This window comes from Pantherophis guttatus, chromosome 1, assembly GCF_059756535.1.
Source record: "Pantherophis guttatus breed Tessera chromosome 1, ASM5975653v1, whole genome shotgun sequence".
Classification (NCBI taxonomy): domain Eukaryota; kingdom Metazoa; phylum Chordata; class Lepidosauria; order Squamata; family Colubridae; genus Pantherophis; species Pantherophis guttatus.
The window spans coordinates 349005732-349025309 of NC_142063.1; the positions used below are offsets into that span (position 1 = coordinate 349005732).

A 19578-nucleotide genomic window follows, 5' to 3' on the forward strand; every position below is an offset into this window, starting at 1 on the left:
AGGAGGAATAGAATATTTTTAGTTCGGGGTTGAAAAGTGGGGGTCCTTGGCACTCTCTGAGCTTGGTGGTTTCCTTGCAGATGTTTCATGTATCAAATATGTTCACCTTCGATTACTTTTAAAAATAATGTGGGATACCAATAAAATAAAAATTAAATTTATACGCCACCTGAAGTGCTGGGAGTTGGGCTGCATGTACGCTTAAATTATTATTATGTTAAAGTTTTAATGCCATGTGTCCTGACTTGGTTCCTTTGGAAGAAAACTGCTCGACTCCATTGATGAAGTGAAAGGCTCACTTTTACTAAGTTCAGGCAGTAACAACAACCTAATCAAAGTTGTATCTGAATGTCCTCATGCAAAGCTTGCATTTTCCCCCTTTCCCTGGCCTTCCCCCCTTTTGGCCAATCCATCAGTGTCCAATAGCATTCATTTCGGATGTTTTGGCAACAACTCTGAGTTTAGGTGCCTCTTTGGTGGAGTTTTGTATTCCGTCCTTGATCGGCAGGTTTATTCCTGATTGATACCCCTGGTTCCTGTCACACACCCCTTCTCCTCCCCATGCCCATTCCCCACTTCCCCAATCTCCTCCCCCCTCCCCTGTGCTTTATGGCAGGATGCCAGCGAAGCAAATAGGCAGAAGATGTCAGGCCTGACTGGGCCATGGACTCCGGCTGTGTTTCAATCCGGAGCTTATGCTCTTGTTCAAGAGAGTCTGTCTATTTTCCTAGCTTCTAAAGTTTCCTGGATGCTGAGCTGGCCTCCTCCTTGTTGACCTTCTCTTACCCCCGTGGAATCAATCTTTGTGGTCTCTTTGCCCTCTCGGCTTTTCCTGTGGGGCTCTTCTGGTAATTTCCCCCCTTGCCTCTATGCAAAATGGGAGGTTTCGCTCACCGTTTCCTCTTGATTCCACACAGCTACATCTTGTGCTGCAGGTCTCCGTCTCATCGCTTCAGGTGAAGCTCCCTCCAGCTGCTTTCAAGCTCATCTGTCTAGAAATGTTTCTTGGTCATGGGCCGAGCCTTCCGCGTGGGGCAGAGTCTCCCATGATGATCAGCATTTTGATCAGGAAGGGAGGAATCTAATCTGCCAGGGTTTTCTGGTTTATTGACAGCAGGGGTGTCCAACTTTCGCAACCTTAAGACTTGGGGACTTCAATTCCCAGAATTCTGGGAGTTGAAGTCCAGAAGTCTTAAAGTTGACTATGGAATTCTGGGAGTTGAAGTCGTAAAGTTGCCAAAATTGGATACCCCTGATTTACAGGATATGATTGATACAGCTGGCCATCTCACCCAGTTGACTCTGGTTGACTTACAAGAATTAAAAACACAAAACCACCAAGCCAGAACAAGGACTAATAAATGCTAGTGCTGAAGGATAATCTATAACTGTACCTATGGAGGCAAAAGCCCATTGATAGCAGCAGGGCTTATCTGATTAAGAAGGACTAGGGGAGACATGATAGCACTGTTCCAATATCTCAGGGGTTGCCCCAAAGAAGAGGGAGTCCACCTCTTCTCCAAAGCACCCGAGGCAGGACAAGAAGCAACGGATGGAAACTCACCAAGGAGAGAAGCCACTAAGGAGGAATTTCCCGACAAGGAGAACAATTAACCAGTAGAACAGAAGTTGCCTCCAGAAGTTGTGGATGCTCCAACACTGGAAGTTTTCAAGAAGAGATTGGACAGGCATTTGTCTGAAATGCTATAGGGTTTTCTGCCTAAGCAGGGGGTTGGACTAGAAGACCTCAAATGGTCCCTTCCAACTCTGGCATTCTATTGTAACCGTGTTGGCTTTGAGTCTCTTCTCTGTCCTTTTGGTGAAGAGCCCAGTGATCCCTGTCCTTCTCCAGGCCGGTAAAAGCTGCATTCTGACACCTGTGTCCAAACATTTTGATTAGGGGTAGTCCTCGACTTACAACCTTTCATTTAGTGACCGAAGTTACAACGACACTGAAAACAGGGACACGACTGTTTTTCAGCAACCATTGCAAGATCCCCACAATCATGTGATCAAAATTCAGACGTTTGGCGACTGAATCATATTTGTGACCGTCGCAGTGTCCTGGGGTCATGTGATCCCCTTTTGCGACCTTCTGACAAGCAAAGCCAGTGGGGAAGCCAGATTCACTTAACGACCGTGTGACTAACTTATCAACGGCAGTGATTCACTTAACAACTGTGGCATGAAAGTCATAAATTGGGGCAAAACTTACTTAACGATTGTCTGGCTTAGCAACAGAAATTTTTGTGGTCGTAGGTTGAGGACTTAAGGGGGAGGGCTCCTCGCCATGTGCAAAAGACCACTCTCTAGTACCTTGCTCACCACCAGGCGCCTGGCCAGCACCGCAAAACCTGAGGTGTGCCACCCTCTCCGGTGCCAGGCTCCGGAGCTGTGTTTGCTGGGCTCCCAGCCTCCAACTCCAGAGGGCATCTTGGTGCGTCCGTGGCCAGCCCCTGCCACGGCCTCTGGGTGGTGGTCCTGCTCTTGCTGCCACCCAGTGTGTTTGCCAGCCTGTGCCATCTTTTGTGGCACCCTGCTCCTCCCTGGCAGCTTCAGCGTTAGGCTCCCACTTCTCCTTTTTGCTCTGTATTCTTTCATAAAAGTCCCTATTATGGAGAGCGATTTGCAACATTTTCGCTAAAACCCAACGTTGACTTCCTGTTTCGGGCAAAAGCCCTCTAGAGTGAGTAATAGGTCGACGTAGTGACTGTGGCGTTGGCTTTATGAGCAATGCAAAAAGGGTGAAATCGAGTCAGTCGTGTGGGTGACCTGCTTTATGTCCATAATGGATTACAACTGTAACGTGCAGGCTCCATTATGGTCATAAGTTGAGGATTGCCTGTGCAGATAATGTGCGTTGGGAGGACTTGTCCAGGGAAGCAGATCCCGGCTGAGTCTCAAAGGGAATCTGTCTCTAGGGACCTAATAACAATCTATTCAAAGTATACACCCTCCTGCACGAGATGCACTGGTTACCAGTGATCCTCCGGATCCACTTCAAAGTGCTGGTGCTCACCTATAAAGCCCTTCATGGCATGGGCCCGGGGTACTTGAAGGAGCACCTACTGCCTGCCTCCCACCGCCCAGTGCGCTCACATAGGGCTGCCCTCCTCGGGGTGCCGTCGACCAAGCAATGTCGGCTGATGGCGTCCAGGATGAGGGCGCCAACCCTCTGGAATGCCTTACCCACCGAGCTCCGAACGGCTCCCGACCTTCGCTCCTTCCGCAAGGACCTAAAGACGCGGCTTTTTAAACAACTCCTCTGATCTGCGGGGTGTTTTTAATTGGTTTTAATATGGTTTTAATTTGTGGGATTTTAATTATCCTAAATTAATTATATTTCTTTATTTTCTTTGGTTTTTAACCTTTTGTGAGCCGCCCCGAGTCCTTCGGGAGAAGGGCGGCATATAAATTTAACTAAATAAATAAATAAATATTCCCTCCTAACACCGAAAGTCCTTCAGATGAGGAGAGCGCTAAGCCCCAGGCCTCCTTGGCCCCTGTGCTGTCACGCTCTGCCCATGGTTTAAAATGAATAAGAGCTATAATTAGCATGGTGATGTGGGGGGGGAAATCGCTCTTCCTGTGGAGCCGAGGGGAGGGTGGGGGGTCTTCACAAGAGAGTGGAGACCCTGAAGCCAGCGGACGGAAGGGCTCAGTGGAGAAGGAAAAGCCGCTCTGAGTGAAAGAAATCAACACTCCCCTTTTGTCAATAAAAGAGAGTCTACTGGCACAGGCATTGAGATTCATGAAGACCGGGCATTGCAGGCCATCGGGGCCTGGAAGGAGATGGGCAGGGGGCACCTAGTGGGCCAAGCCAGGGAGGCTGGGCAAGGGAGTCCTCGCCACATGTGTTGTCCGACGTTGATGGCAAAAATCGGGTTAGGGGCGAGGGCTGCCAGCCAAAAGGGCCGAAGGAGCTGAATCAAAATCTGCTTTCCAGAGGAAGCTGGGGGAGGGGGAGGGGCTTCGGGGGGGGTTGTTGGAGGAGGGGTTGCCAGCTGCGGCAGGAGAGGGGCACGGGGCAGCTGGAAGGATGGGCAGGCTGGCCAGCAAGTCCTAGAGCTGCCCCTGGGGTGCCAGGCTGAGGGGGGCAAGGAGAAGGAGCTGATAGTTGTGCTTATCAGGAAGGGGATTGTGGGAGTTTGGTCTCTTGTGTGAGGGTGAAGGAATGGCTGCCACAGGCCTGAACCGTGCTGGGTGTGGCTGGCAGCCATCGGTTGGGGCGCCGGCTGTCTCCGGGAAGGGCAGCAGGGTCCCCTGGGCAGGCATTGAGAAAAGGCGGGAAAAAAAATTGCCCTCTGAATTTCCCCTCACCCTTTGCTAAATCAGAGGGTCACTCCTGCCCCTCCCCCCCCCTCTCTCTCTCACACACACACACACACACACCGCTGTGTAAGCTGTACTGGCTCCCAGGAAGCTTCTGGGTGGGGATCCAGTACTGGTGGTCGCCTCCAACGCAACGCGTGGCCCGGAGCCAGGTGCCTTGCAGTGCCCGTCTCTCCCTGATGGGGTCGGCCCATTTCGCTAGATCTGGCGGGAAGCGTCTGCCCTGGGTGCCCCCTTGGGGAAGCTGTGTTGGTGGTGGTGTGGGGGGCCTTGGAAGCACATATTCTCTGTCTTAGGAAACAGCCTCTCCTTGGCCTTCAGAAAAGCGGGGCACAGGTGGCTCCTCTCCCCAGGCGTTGGTGGGGCTGGCATAGGGCGGTTGATGGATGAGACTTAATGAGGCCCCAACTTGGTTTACTGGCCTTTCTGTTTTTAGTGGGCTGTGTTCCTCCGGCTAGATGGGTGGCTGCATAAATTGCTTAATTATGGTAATTAAAATAATTGTACATTGGCAATACCAATAGCCCTTAGGCTTATATGCCGCTTCACAGTGCTTCGCAGCCCTCTCTAAGCGGTCTACAGAGAGAGCCTGTTGCCCCAACAATCTGGGCCCCCGTTTTACCAACCTTGGAAGGACGGACGGTTTAAGCCAGCCAGGATCGAACTGCTGACAGTGGAATGCAGAGTCAGTCGGTAATACTGCATTCTGACTACTGCACCACCACGGCTCCTTAAATGTAAATCAGGTGTAATTTATTTAATTAATTAATTGAGCAGCTTTATTCCCATACCAAGCTTTGCCCCTGAGAACAGAGAAGGCACTGGAGGGGGCTGGTGTGGGACCGGATGGGTTCCTGGACAGCTGCCCAGCCCTCTCTTAGCTTGGCCTAAAATGCTACCCGAATCCAGAGGCGGCTGATTTTTCTAGCCCAAAGGGCCCCCAGGCAGCCGATAAGCCAAGCCAACCGCTCGCTGTGCCCATCAAACGAGCCTCAGCACAGTGTGGGGATCCCAAAGACCTTGGTGGTTCTCTTAGTTTTTTCCTTGAGAACATTTTGCCTCTCATCGGAAAAGCTGCTTCGGTCACCAGTGAAGAGAAATGAAGAAAGCGGAGCAGCATGGAAGGAGCTTCTTGGATGAGACAAAGTGAAACGTTGCCAAGGAAGCTCAGTTGCCTTTTGGGAAAAGCACCTTTGGGACCGCCGTGACTTCCGCAGGCACAAGGCGGGAAGTTGGGGTGCTCACTTGTGGGGGACCTCCAGGTCTCCCGATGCCCCTTCCCGTCCTTTGGCCGCAGAGCCTGGCTGACCCTCTGGGCCCCTGTGGCCTGTCCCAGCAATTGGGCTCTGTGCCTGCAGGGCCGGTCTGTTCCGTGGCCTCCCTCGGTTCCAGGCCCTTCTGGCCCAGCCTGGTCGTCACGGGAGCCGCTTCCAGTGTTCTGATGCCAGCCCACCAGAGCTTCCTCGGGGGCAGGCTGGGTCTTCCGGGCTGCAGCCCACAGACTGGCCATGGCCCACGGAGCTGAGCGGTGGGAGGCCTCGGCCACAGATGGGATGTGCTCCCAAGGAGGAGGAGGAGGAGGAGGAGGAGGAGGAGGAGGTCTGTCCTGGCTCTGGGAAGGAGCCACCCTGCGGCTCAAGGGGGAGGTCTCCAAGGGCGTGTGGAGGGAGGGGGCTATTCATGGCCCAAAACCAAGGGACCAGAGGGCTGCAGCAACCCCAAAGATTGTCCCTGTGCTTCCGAAGGGCTCGGGGGGGCGGGGGGGGCAAGCCGTACTAAATCTGGGAAGGCCCCGCACAAAGGGCCCACCGCCAGGCCCTCCTGCTGGACCCCAAAATGGGGACTTTTAATGTTACCCTGTTTCCCCCAAAATAAGACATTATCCCCTGATGATAAGCCCAATCGGGCTTTTGAGCACATGGCAATAAGGCCAAGCGTTTATTTCAGGGTTCCAAAAAATATAAGACAAGGTCTTATTTTCAGGGAAACACGATAGTGGTAATGAGGTTTGTCATTTCTTATCTTTTGTAAAAAAATTTTTTATTTTTAATGACAGTTTGATGTTGTTTGCTTGTTTTTTTTCCTTTTCTTTTTTCCTTTTCATATTTTTGTATTTTAACTTGGGAGATACATATAAATATACAGTATTTGGTTATTAGCAGCTTCAGCTGCATTCAGAAACACAGTCGCAGCCACCCCCCACCCCCAGAAAATTGTTTAGTTAAACGCAAAAGTTGTCTTTTTATTTCTTCATAACTTTGTGTTTGGTTTATCTTTGATTCTCTGGTTGTTTGTTTCAATTAATATACATTTTGAAAAAAACAATTTTTAATGGTTGCATCTTAGCAATAGCAATAGCACTTATATACCGCTTCACAGTGCTTTTACAGCCCCCTCTAAGCAGTTTACAGAGTCAGCTTCTTGCCCCCCCCCCCCCCAACAATCTGGGTCCTCATTTGACCCACCTCGGAAGGATGGAAGGCTGAGTCGATCTTGAGCCTGGTGGGATTTGAACTGTCAAACTGCTGGCAGCCAGCGATCAGCCGAAGAAGCCTGCAGTACTGCACTCTAACCACTGCACCACCATGGCTCATCTTTCCTGTCTTTCTGTATTAATAAAGCCAACTCATGTCTTCAGTCCATCAAATGCCATTAGAGGTAGACCTCTGACTGGTTACTGACTGCCTTGTTCAGCAACTGTTTGAAATTACGACAGTGCTGGGGGGGAAATGGCTTTATAACCAGTGCTCACCTTTATGACCTTTGCAACGTTCCTCAGTCATGTGACCGCCCCTACAGTCACTACACGTTGTCCTGTGCCTGTCCCTGGGGGTTAATCTTTTTTCCCACCTTTGCAGAGTGTAAAGATTGGAGAGGAAGGGATCACAAGAGAGTCAGCAGGCACACAGTGGGGAATACACCCTGAAAGGAATGCAATGTCACACCAAACCTTTTCCCTCCCCACTCTGTCCCTGCTGACTCTCTTGTGATCCCTTCCTCTCCAATGAATATAAATGCAAACCGGAACTCTCTTCTGGCTAATTAGCCCAGTGCCTAAGGCTGGGGAGAGGAGATGGGAAAAAGAAAAGCCCAGTCACATGAGGTCCCACTTAGTGACAGCTATGCTTAATGACAGAGCTGCCACTCCCAGTTTGGTTGCATCGGTTTGCTCCCTCACCACACCTGGTGAGCCCCACTCCTCCCTCCCTCCCTCCCTCCCTCACACACACACACACACACACACACACACACACACACACACACAGAGTGGCTAGCGGCCTGACCATGCTCTTGTGCTTCCCCTTCTGCAGAGACCATGAAGGAACCCCGGCATCGTAAGGACAACCGGCGTCCGGATCTTGAGATCTACAAGCCGGGCCTCTCCCGCCTGAGGAACAAGCCGGGCCCGGCGAAGCAGGAGCTTCCACGGAAGGAGGACGCCAAGGAGGAGAACCCAGGCCCCAGGGAGCCCCCAGCAGCTGCCTGCAAGGAGGGCACCCCGCCCTCCCAGCCACCTCCCGAAGACAGGGGCCAGCCGCCCAACGGCTACCTGGAAGGCTCCCCCCAGGGCCGCGGGGGCACCCCCGAGGACTGGTGCCCTCGCATCATCAGGCGAGCCAAGAAGCCCGACCAGCAGATCTACCAGCCTGGCAAACGCTTGCAGGCCTCACCCCGAGAAGCGGGGGCTGCCTCCCTGGTAGACGAGGAGCTCCCCCTGAAGGAGGAGAGGGGAGCAGACTCCGAGAAGGACTCTGGGAGGGCTGGGAATGGCCCCCGGAAGCCAGGGGACCAGGAAGGAGAGCCGAGCCAGGAAGGGGCCAAGCCGCTCCGGGGGGAGAAGGGCAGGCGGTCCGAGCGGCCCCGGAAGGCCCGAGACGAGCCGGGCCATGGCAAGGGCAGCCCCCCCAAGCGCTACTCACGCTCGGACAAGCGTCGTAGTCGCTACCGCACCTGCAGCACCAGCTCGGCGGGTAGCAACAACAGCACCGAGGGGGCCCGTGGGGAGGTGGAGCTGGGGAGGAAGCCTCCGGAAAGGCCCCGCCCACAGAAGCAGCTCTCTGCCTCCTCCACCGACTCCCTGGAAGAGGACAGGGCTGAGGAAGCCCCGGAGGCCAGGAGGGGCTCCGAGCACAGCAGGCTCGGTCGGGGCCAGGACCCCAGAGCAGCCCAGGGGGGCGGCAGGGGCTCCGCAGACAGAGGATCCACGGCCTCCCAGCCCGAATGGCGAAAGGGCGGCAGGCCCTCCGGGGCCACCCCCAGGGACCCCGCAGAAGCCGGGGAGGGGAAGTCCCAGAACCGGGGCCGAGGCATCCTGGTGCTGCCAGCCAACACGGACCTGACCCCCAGCGGCACAGGGTCCCCCGAAGCTCCGCACGGAGGGGGCGCCCGGCTCCTTTTTGGCAGCAGCAAAGGCCCTCGTGGCTGGAGCCGGGGGGGCACATCCCGTCGGCTCTGGGACCCCAACAACCCAGACCAGAAGCCGGCGCTGAAGAACCCGGGGACCCAGCTGCACTTCCTGGACACGGACGACGAGGGGCCCCCCGTGCCTCGAGGGGAGCCTCGCCAGGCCCAGGCCCCCTACTATCGGTTCCAGAACTCGGACAACCCCTATTACTACGGAGGGGCCCCCTACCCTTACACTGGGTACCCTCTGCCCTACCCAGTGGGCACCGGCAACGAGGTCTACCCTGCAGCCTATTACCCCGCCGGCTACCCCAAGCAGGCCGAGCCTTGTGGGGGTGGGGGGGCTGGCAGCGCCCTCCCGGCCGACCCCCTGAGTGGCGAGACGGAGCAGCAGAAGGGCCACCTGCAGGGGCAGCAGCAGCAGCAGCAGCAAGAGCTGGGCAAGGCCCTGCGGGAGGCTGGGCACCTTGAGCAGCAGCTGAGCAACCTCCTGTCCCGGGACAGGCTCAGTCCGGAAGGCCTGGAGAAGATGGGCATTCTCAGGTGGGCAGGGGGGAAGGGGGCGGCCAGAGGGGAGCCATCCCTGAGCATCGCTTTGGAGCTGGGTGCTGAAAGGAGGCCTGGCCTGCGGGGCTTCCTAGGCGCCAGGAGGGAGGGGGGAGGGAGGGAGGGCTGTGCCAGGGGGTGGGTATTCAGTTTCTCCGGGGGTCCTTGAGCGCCAGTGAAGACACGTGCTGCTCAGAAGGCCCTGGGAACTTCCTTAGCCTTGGAAAGGTTGCCTGACCTCTCTGGGATTTACAGGCTGTGGGGGCGGGCTCTGGGGTGGGGGGGGGGGTGTACGCGCCTGTCAGGCCCTGGGAGGCAGGGGGAGAGCAGCCCCCACTCCAAATACAGGTAGTCCTCAGCTTACGGACACAATTGAACCCACATATCCTGCTGCTAAGAGAGGCAGTTGTTAAGTGAGTTTTGCCCCGTTTTGCAACCTGTCTTGCCACAGGTTTGATTTTTAATTTGATTTATATGCCGCCCTTCTCCGGAGACTCAGGGCGGCTTACAATGCGTTAAGCAATAGCCTTCATACTTTTGTATATTTTATACAAAGTCAGCTTATTGCCCCCACAAACTGGGTCCTCATTTCACCTACCTTAGAAAGGATGGAAGGCTGAGTCAACCTTGAGCCTTGGAGAGATTCGATTTTACTTTAATTGCAGGCAGCTGATGTTAATAACAGCGCTTTAGTCTGCTGCACCACCAGGCCCTTGTTGTTCAGTGAATCACCACAGTAGTTGTTAGTGACCTGGTCGTTAAGTGAACCTGGCTTCCCCATGGACGTCGTTTGTCGGAAAGTCACAAAAGGGGATCATGAACCACAAGATCCACAGCAAATATAGTTGACCGATAATAAATAAGAAATAAATAGATGCCTACAGACATACATCGTTTGATCACGCTGGCCCCAGGGACACTCCAGCGATCGTGAGGGTGGGAAATGGTCGTAAGTCCCTTTGCCCAGGGCTGCCGTAATTTGAAGCCACTTACCAAAAGGCCGTAAGCCAAGGACGAGTGGCAGTCAAGAAGGGAGCTGCAGGGCCTTCAGCAACCGATGGAAGCCTGAACTCATCCAAGTTAATGATGCCCCATCCAGAAACCGGGCACAGTTCTGTGTTTCACCCCACATCCCCTTCTGAAACCCTCCCCCTTAGTGTAGGGGGTCCCCCATCCCCCCCCCCGGGGGGGCCTGGCCTATTCAGACCTGGGACGCACGAGTGGCTGGCCGGAGGGAGCGCCTGCCTGTGTGTGCAGCTCAAATTGGGCAGGCCGGCAGGCATTCGCCCGAGGGCTGCGTGTGCCCCAGTTCCCCTCTTCCCCCTCCCCCCCCCCAGTTGGGCCACCAGGCCTCAAAGGTTGGGGCCTCTGCCTTGCAGTGTTTTTAAAACTCCATCGTATGAGGTGAGCCCTCGAATTATGACAATTTGTTCAGTGACCGTTCCAAGGTACAACAGCATCTGAAAAAAGCCCTGTAACTTGGAGCCGTCACTAAACAAGCTGTCGTAAGTCGAGGACTATCGTATACGATGGATTGTTTTTTTTTAACTGTTGCAAGGCGCCCGCCGTCTCCTTCGTGGGAGTTGGGGGGAGGGGGAGGCGCCCCCTGCCTCCAATGAGCGAGGGCCCCGTGTCCGCTTGCAGGGCGGAGATGCTGCAGCTGTACGAGCGCTGCCTGCTGATGGACATTGAGGCGGCCGACGCGCAGAACGTGGACCAGCTGCTCTGGAAGAACGCCTTCTACCAGGTGATCGAGAAGTTCCGGCAGCTGCTCAAGGAGCCCGCCGTGGGGGAGAGCGGCCAGGAGGTGCGCACCAGGCTGCTCCAGGTCTTGGACGAGGTGAGGCCCCGAGACCCCCGGCAGGAGGGCCACCCTCCGTGGGGGCAGAAGGAGGAAGGGCTACCTGGGGGTAGGTGGGGGGTAGAAGGGAGCTATCCCGTGAAGTGGTGAACGCAGGGAAGCCTAGCAGGGAGGACAATTAGCCAGTGGAACAGCTTGCCACCAGACGTCGTGGGTGCTCCATCCCTGGAGGCTTTCAAGAAGAGACTTGTCCAGAATGGGGGAGGTACTGTGAGGGTGTCCAGCCTTGGAACTTTAAGTCTTGTGGGCTTCATCGCTCAGAATGGTAGAAGGTCTTCTGCTTGAGCAGGGGGCTGGTCTAGAAGACCTCCAGGGTCCCTTCCAGCTCTGTTCTGATGGATTGCCACACTGGGACACGCCAGGGCTGCGCAGGGCTGGACAGCCTGTCCGGAATGGCACAGGGCCTCTTCTGCTCGAGCAGGGGGTTGGACTAGAAGACCTCGGAGGTCCCTTCCGGCTCTGTTATCCTGTGATCCTGTCCCGTGATCCTGCTGCTTTTTCCTCCCCTTCAGGGCACCGTCTTCTTCGACAGCCTCCTCCAGAAGCTGCAGGTCACCTACCAGTTCAAGCTGGAGGACTACATGGATGGCCTGGCCGTCCGCAGCAAGCCCCTGCGGAAGATGGTGAGAGAAAGTGGGTCGGGGGCAGGATGTAACGGGGGGGGGGGTGTTTCCAGGGCACCCGTGAGGATTGCAGGGGAAATCTTTCCCCTAGGGCAGCCCCTCCTCCTCTGTTGAGGGGTGACGGGCCTGGCCTTTCCGTGAGAAGGGAGTGGGGAGGGGGAAGGCTCCCAGCTGCCCCCGCCCTCCAAGCTGGCTCCTGCTCTTCCCTCCCCAGGTGAAATACGCCCTCATAAGTGCTCAGAGGGGCCTGATTTGCCAGGGTGACATCTGCAGGTACCGCGAACAAGGCAGCGACACGGCCAACTACGGGAAGGCCCGGAGGTAGGGCAGGGCTCTGGGGTGGGGGGCCCATAAGGGGCACGGCTGGCCAAGCCGCTTTTTTCAGAACGGTGGTTAGAGGACTCGTCATAAGTCGAGGCTCACCTGCATGTACCTTCCCGGCGTTTAACGTCCTCACTTGAGCTGCCGCATCAGCCCTGGAGGGAGGAGGAGGGCATTGAGATGGGTTAATGAACAGGCTGGCTGGCGTCTCCGTCACCAAATCCTCGCAGAGCAGCTGGGCACCATAACTGGGGCAGCAGCCAAGGTGGGGAAGGGGCCCCCGGCCTTCCCTTTCCCTTGGGAGTGGCTCTAACCCTGATCCTTTGCACTTACAGCACGGCAGAAATGCCCCCCCCCCCGATGTAAAAATTATGCAGTTCTGGAATCCGAGAGGGAGGGCTCTCCGTTCCTCTGCCCTCCACCTCCACCTGAGAGGATGGCGCAAACTCCTCCCTGGCATCCACACCCACCTGGCTAGTTGGGGCCCAGCCTGGCTTTTCCAGGCTAGCTCACCTCACCCGACCCAGAAGAGGGCAGGATGTGGGGGTGGGGGTGAGCTGGGGGAGGGGAGAAGAGGGGAGGCCTAGCCAGGTGGAGCAGCTCTAGGCCAGCGAGGGGCTGATGGTCATCTGCCAAGTCCACCTTGGCTTGATCCATGCCAGGAGCTCTGCTTGGGCAGTCAGTGGCAGTGTAGCTTAAGGGCAGAGCTGGGGCTGGAGCTGGCCAGCTTTCTTAAAAGGAGCAGCCGCTCCGCGGCATGGCCCAGTCCCAGCGAGGGCAAGAACTGGGGGAGGCAGGCAAAGGCTGGGGGGGGCACTTTATGGGCCCCCCAAGTGCCCAGGTCCTAACCCTGATGACTTGTGCTGCCCCTCGGTCAGAGATGTGTCTGGTGCAAAGGCCAAGGCCTTTCTGGCCTGCGCACTGAGTGGTCAGCTTGAGGCCGAGGCTGCTGTGCAGGAGGGGAGAGGGAGGGGCCAGCTCTGCAGGGGGCTTTTCCCAGACAGCCTGGTCTGCCAGCCTTGGAGAGGGGAAGCCCTCCTGCCTTGGGCATCAGAGGCCAGAGCAGCCCGTGTGACCCTCCAACCCTCTCGCTGCAACCTCGCTCCCTCCAAGTCCAACAGAGCTTGCGCTGGGCAGGTGCCATCCTGGCACGGCTCTTCCGTGGATCCTGCCAGCCGCTCACTTGGTCTCCTCTCTCCCCAGCTGGTATCTGAAGGCCCAGCACATCGCCCCCAAAAACGGACGGCCCTACAACCAGCTGGCTCTCCTGGCCGTCTACACGGTAAGAGGGAGGCTGAGTCGAGGCCGAAGCTCCCGCGTTTGAGCTGGCCGGTGCCAGGGGATGCGCGGCTTGACTGGCTGCAGGTGGCAGCAGGCTCCCCACCGGGCGCCAGGTTGCCTTTGGATCCCAAGCCGGGCTCTCCCCTTTCCCTCTGGCAAAGCCGGGTGGCACGAGGGGGCTCAGGCCCTGACTCGGTGTAGGTGGTCCTCGACTTACGACCACAACTTATATTGTTGAGAAATGTGCTAAGCGAGTTTTACCGCATTTTAAAACTTCTCTCGCCACAGCTGTTAAGTGAACCCATGCAGTTATTAAATTAGTCCCACGGCCGTTAAGCGAATCCAGCTTCCCCCATGGACTTTGCTGGTCAGAAGGTCGCAAAAGGGGATCACGTGACCCCGGGGACGCTGTGACCGTCATAAATAAGGAGTCAGTGGCCAAGTGTCCGGACTTTGACCCCGTGACCACGGTCATAAGTTAGAATAGAAGAACAGGGTGGGAAGGGACCTTAGAGGTCTTCTAGTCCAACCCCCTGCATAAGTGTGAAAAACGGTCATAAGTCTTCAGTGCCATTGTAACTTCAGTCACTGAATGAAGTGTTGTAAGCCGAGGATTGCCTGTACCTGATAGTCATGCCATTGCTGGGGGTGGGGGAGTCCAGCTGCCCCCCTCTGACGCCGTCTGTCCGTCTCTGTCTGTCCAGAGGAGGAAGCTGGACGCCGTGTATTACTACATGCGCAGCCTGGCTGCCAGCAACCCCATCCTGACGGCCAAGGAGAGCCTGACCAGCCTCTTTGAGGAGACCAAGCGCAAGGTGGGTACAAGGGGGCTGCCAGCCAGGGCCGACTGGGTTCCCGCGAGGTCCTCACGGCCCCCTCCTCCTCCTCTCACGCAGGCAGAGCAGCTGGAGCAGAAGAGCCCCAGTGAGCGTGGCCAGCGGAGCAAGAAGGTGGCTTTCCGGCCCTCCGGGGACGATGCCACCCGCCTCGAGCTCTGGATCCACCCCTCCCACCCACGCTCCGGCCAGGGCCACGAGTCCAGCCGGGACCCCGAGCAGGACGGAGGCCTGGGCAGCCTCAGCCCCAGTGAGGTGAGGGTTGCAGTGTTTCATGCGGCCACAAGGGGGCGCTGCTCAGCTTGCTATGGGGAAAAGCCCTTGCTTTTGGCTTTGGATTGTGGGGAGCGGGCAGGGGCCTTCCTTGCCCCCCGGGTCCCTGGTGCCACTCTGGCAGGCTGTGCCCCTCCCTTGTCAAAAGTTGATGTGTCTTTCTCTGCATGGGTAGGGATGCCGAGGACTGCAGGATGGGGCATTAATGCCCTTAAAAATCTGAAAACATCCCCCCCCCCAAAAAAGCAACCTATCCTGAAAACAAATAGGTTTTAAGATTTGAGGGCAGTTTTGTCATCTCTAAGCAGGGGTGGCCGAGCTTGGCCTCTTCAGGACCAGTGGACTTCGACTCCCAGCATTCTCCCAGCTTTGCTGACTGTCCACAGGTCTTCAAGTGGCCAAGCTTGGACCCCTCTGCTTTAAAAGTTTAATTTCTAAAAAAGAAGAAGAACAACACCCTTTGGGGGGCCCTGCAACATCCTTCAAAATTGCACAGAGGCTGCCCGCTTCCGGAAAAGTCTCAAGAAAGTGGAATGAACCCAGACCTTTGTGGTTTAGTCAACAAACATGGGGAACGAGGTCCAGGCACGTCTCCCAGGTTCCTTGTTCTCATCTCTGCTGAGTTGGGGTTGCTGCGAATGGGGAGGCGTGAAGAAAGTGGAGGCCCCAGTGTGGCTTTGGGGGAACGGTGGGAGCTTGTGGGTCCCTCGGGAGTAATCTCCCCCCCCCCCCCCGAGACCCAAACAAGCGTTCCGGCTGCAGTTGGGCTTCTCTGCAGGTGGGGGTGGGGGGGCTGTTTCTGGGCGAGGGGAGCAGCCCAAACACCTGTGTGTGTCCCTGGAAACCCTGCCTGGGCTGGGGGTGCTGGTGTCGCGTCGCGTCCCCCCACAACAGAGCGGCTGCGTGCCAGAGCCCCTGGGAGCCTACTTGACCTGGGTCACCGAAACCGCCGGGGAGCTTTATTTTGACGTGAGCTGTTTCGTTTCCAGCTGTGAGGTTTGTTGGAGGAAGCCGGGGGTGCCAGGCTGCAAGGGGCTGGTTAGAGGCAGAAACCACATGCCCGTCCCCCCCGCCCAGCTGGGGGACCTGATACACGGCACGCACTGGCCTGCCAGAGCCCCGGCTGGGAACAGAAGGGCTGTCAGGGAAGTTTCCCCCCCCCCCCCGGTCCCCACAGGCCGGAGTTCCTTCTCCTGCAGCCCCCCAGCAAAACTCCCAGCCTCCTCCCTCCTCCCCCTGGGTGACCTTTCGCTGCCACCACAAGGCCGGGTGAAGCTCCCACGGAGGGTTTCCAGGCATGGCAAGGAAGGCTTGTCATTGTTTGGGGTGCGGGGTGGGGGGCGTGGAGATGCTACGGTGGGGAGGGGGTGTCCTGCTTTGGGGTGAGCCCCATCCAGAGCCAGTTCATTTTCTGGGGGAGATGACAGGGCGCCCTTGCGGTCTCTCCCTTCCCCCACACAGTCACACCTGCCCACGCTTTCATGAGGACTAGAAGCTTTCCCTGGCCGCCTCCTGACCCCTGACGACACTCATTCATGACTTTTACTCGTCTGAGAGCTTCCCTTTTGAAGTGACTCAACGCTCAGAGCTGCGAGAATGGGGGCAGCCGGGCTCTGGGTCTCGTGCGGAGGGGCAGCCGGGGCCCACAAACCCACTGGAGCCACTTTCCCGCGCCCCACTCCCACGCTGCTCCCAGAGATCACCTTTCGTGGCCCCCCCGGCTGCCAGTGCTGCTTTCGGCTCCCTGTAGGGCCACTGGGGAGGAGTGTAAAGTCCCCAAGGAGCCCTTCTTGCCTCCGCTGCCCCCCTCCAGAGCAGCCGCCTGGGGCTCCAGCGCTCGGGGCCCCCTGCCTGGCCCTTCTTCACCCGCTCCCTAGTGAGACGCAGCATCGCTGGGGGTGACAGACCAGGCTTTCCTGCCCTGGGGCCGCCTCTGGGCACGTGGACTTCAAGTCCCAGAATCCTCCACTGGTTCCATGCTAGCAGGGGACTCGTGGGAGCCGAAATTCACACTGTGCCCAGGATGGGGAAGGGGTGCAAGATGAGGCTTCTGACATCTCCCTGCCCTCCTGCTCCTTCACTCCTGCTCTTTGTGACTTCTGGGGGGCTCTCCGCCCCTCGGGACCACCTGCATGGGGCGGGTTCCCCGGAGGGTCTCTCGGGGGCCTGATCTGGATGGCTGCAGGTTGGGCCCCTGGGCTCTGTGGCTGCTGTTTCTGCTGCCAGCTGCTCGTCACCCTTCCCTGAGGGGGACCCCAGTTTATTTGGGGGGCCTGGTGTATCTCTGCCTTCCCTGGCCCCCAGAGCGGAGGCTGCGGAGGTCTTCCGCACGAGGTCACGGCGAGGGCAGGGGTGGGGAGGGCCCCTTGCGTGCACAGAGGGAGGGCAGCTCTGCAGGGCTCGGAGGAGCTGGGCTGCCGCAGCCGCTTTTGCAGAAGTGCCCGTGGGCCGGTGCCGCTTCCTCTTGTGGGCAGCGAGGCCAGGAGGTTCCCAGCGCCGGCCTGGCAGGTGAGTCACGCAAGGGCTGAGTCATCTGCAGAGCAGCCCTGGCAGGCGCTCTCAGCTCGCCGGGGGGGGAGCACTGCAACCGGCCCCGGGGTCAAGAGGAGAGGGCAGCTGCAACTCGATTCCCCCCCCCTCTCTCTCTCTCTGGGTGTTTTGTTCCAGAGTGCAGCTCCCTCGCCCACACGACCCTGACAGACTTGAACTGCTGTCTTCCCAGGCCTAGTCTGGGGGGCTGTAGGGGGCCAGGACCCACACCGGGGAGCTCCGGGCTCAGCATCCCTCACTGTGGGGTGTTCTCTGCCCCCCGAAATGTTTGGGAAATGCAGCTTCGGTGATGTGTTTTGCAAAAGGCAGCTGGACTCCCTTGGAGTCTCCTTGTGGAAACGTTTTGCTTCTCATCCAAGAAGCTTCTTCAAGAAAGTTTTTGGATGAGAAGCGAAACGTTTTTGAAGGGAAAAACCAAGGGATAGAAAGCACCTTTGGGAGGATGGGGGAGCTGCCGAGACCTTCAGGGACGTAGCCAGGCTCAGCAAGGGAAGCCGGTTTCACTTCCTTGAGGGGGTGGGGGAGGTCAGCAGCAGAACCGAGACCACCATGGCCCTGTTTCTCATCCCCCTGGAAGCAGGGCCCGGGGGTTTAGGCATCAGATGGGGGGCAGTTCAGCAAAGGGCTCCAGCAGCACAAGTGGGGAGCGGGGGGAGGGGTTTCATCCGGGGTGTGTGGGTGCCTGCTGGAGGTTTCCTCCTGCCTGAGCAGGGGCTGGACTTGGGCTCTCGGACCACTCAGTGCGGCCAACGTGCTGCAGCCAACGCGCTGGGGGTCAAGTCACAGCAGGACCAGAGTGACACTAATATCCAAGAAATGATGGAATAGAATCGTTAAAGAAAGGATATAAAAGAAGGGACAAAAACGTGAATGACAAAAGTTAAAACAAATTTTAAAATTATTTTAAATACTTAGATTGCATGGTTGGATTGTCCTGCAGTGAGTTCGCCGTGTCATGTTGGCCGCACCAAGTTGTCCCCTTCTGTTGGACTAGAAGACCTCAAAGGTCCCTTCCACCTCTGTTATTCCGGTGCCTCCTGGCAGGCCAGAGGTTGATATTCCCACAGTTGCAGCTGGGGAGGCGGGCAGCGCAGAAGCTGTACCCTCCCCGCCTGCCTCCCAGGGCTGAGCATCCCCCGCGCAGCTGCAAAGGCCCCGTCTGCCAGCAGAGGGGGCCCTGGCACCACCGCCCTCCTCTGCAGCTGTCTGGCACGGGCCCTCGGAAGGCCCGGGAGGGAGGCTGGAGGCCAGGGCACGGCCGCTTGGTTCCCATCTGCTCTACCACCCCCTCGTCCCTGGCCAGGTTCTCCGGTCACTCGGGACTCGGCGCGTTCGCAGGAAGAGGGAGCGGGCCTGGATTGTTTTCTCATCTTCTTCATCATATTTTCCCCCTTTTTTTTCCTCTCCCTCTCTCTCTTTTCCCATGCAGCTGAACAAAAGGTTCGTCCTCCGTTTTCTCCAGGCTCATGGGAAGCTGTTTACCAGGATTGGGTAAGGCTGCAGGATGTTTGTTTTGTTTCGCCTCCATTACCAGCCCTTCTGGAATCCAGTCCTGGGAGCAGCTGGGCTGGTGTTTGGAACGGAGGGCACAGGGTGGGATGCGAATGACCGGCCTCCTCCTCCTCCTCCTCCTCTGCGGGGTCTCGGGGGGAGAGGAGGGGGTTGCGGGCTCTGCTTCTCAAGCTGGCTTAGTGCTCTGCCTGGGGGGGGATGAGGCTGGGGGGCTGCTAGCAGCAGCTTCTCTGCCGGCTCAGAGCAAAACCCCTCTTGTATAACAGAATAACAGAGCTGGTGGGGACCTTGGGAGGTCTTCTAGTCCAACCCTCTGCTCAGGCAGGAGAGCCTACATCAGGGAACTTTAAGACTTGTGTGCTTTTTTCAAGAGGCAACTGGACTTTCTGGTTTTTCTTTGGAGACGCTTCGCTTCTCATCCAAGAAGCTTCTCCAGTTCTTGAGAACTTCGGAAGGGAAGGAGCCTCTTGGATGAGAAGTGAAACTTTTCTTTCTTCAAAGAAAAACTAGAAAGTCCAGTTGCCTCCTGAAAAAAAGCACCTTTGGGACAACCATGACCTGGAGGACGGAGAATCTCCATTTAAGACCTGTGGACTTCACCTCCCAGAATCCCCCAGCCAGCATGGCCGGCTCAGGAATCCTTGAGTTGGGTTGAAGTCCACTGGTCATAAAGGGCCCATCGTTCCCCACCCCTGACGTACACCCTGCCCTGAACATGGTTTCCCCAGAGATAGACATCAAATACACCATTTTCACTCTCCTCCCCGTGATTTTTTTTTATTCAAAACCAGTGCAATTCATGACAAAGGTGACATTTCCACCGACTGACCCACCTCAATTCCAAGACCCCCAACGCTGCCTGTCTGGGCCCCTTTCACGTGTGGGTGGACTTTCTCACCCTGGCTTACATTGAACCCCACTGGCTGTTTCCAGGGCTCTTACACCCAATCCCGGGACAGAGAGAGATCCCGATCTCTGGAGCTTCACGCAGTTCCTTTCTGATTCCGTCCTTCCAAGAGGCTGGGATCCCAAGCTAGCC

At 57.1% G+C, this 19578-nt stretch overlaps 1 protein-coding gene across 1 annotated transcript in view; it reads left to right on the forward strand.

Moving 5' to 3' along the window:
• SMG6 (SMG6 nonsense mediated mRNA decay factor) overlaps window positions 1–19578 on the forward strand; it is a 66624-nt gene that overhangs the window by 2405 nt on the left and 44641 nt on the right. The window contains exons 2-9 of the mRNA XM_060694416.2: window positions 7644–9279; window positions 10927–11122; window positions 11656–11766; window positions 11981–12087; window positions 13291–13369; window positions 14073–14183; window positions 14265–14459; window positions 18457–18518. Of these exons, the coding sequence (XP_060550399.2) occupies window positions 7644–9279; window positions 10927–11122; window positions 11656–11766; window positions 11981–12087; window positions 13291–13369; window positions 14073–14183; window positions 14265–14459; window positions 18457–18518 (2497 nt within the window). The remainder of the gene's footprint in view (window positions 1–7643; window positions 9280–10926; window positions 11123–11655; window positions 11767–11980; window positions 12088–13290; window positions 13370–14072; window positions 14184–14264; window positions 14460–18456; window positions 18519–19578) is intronic.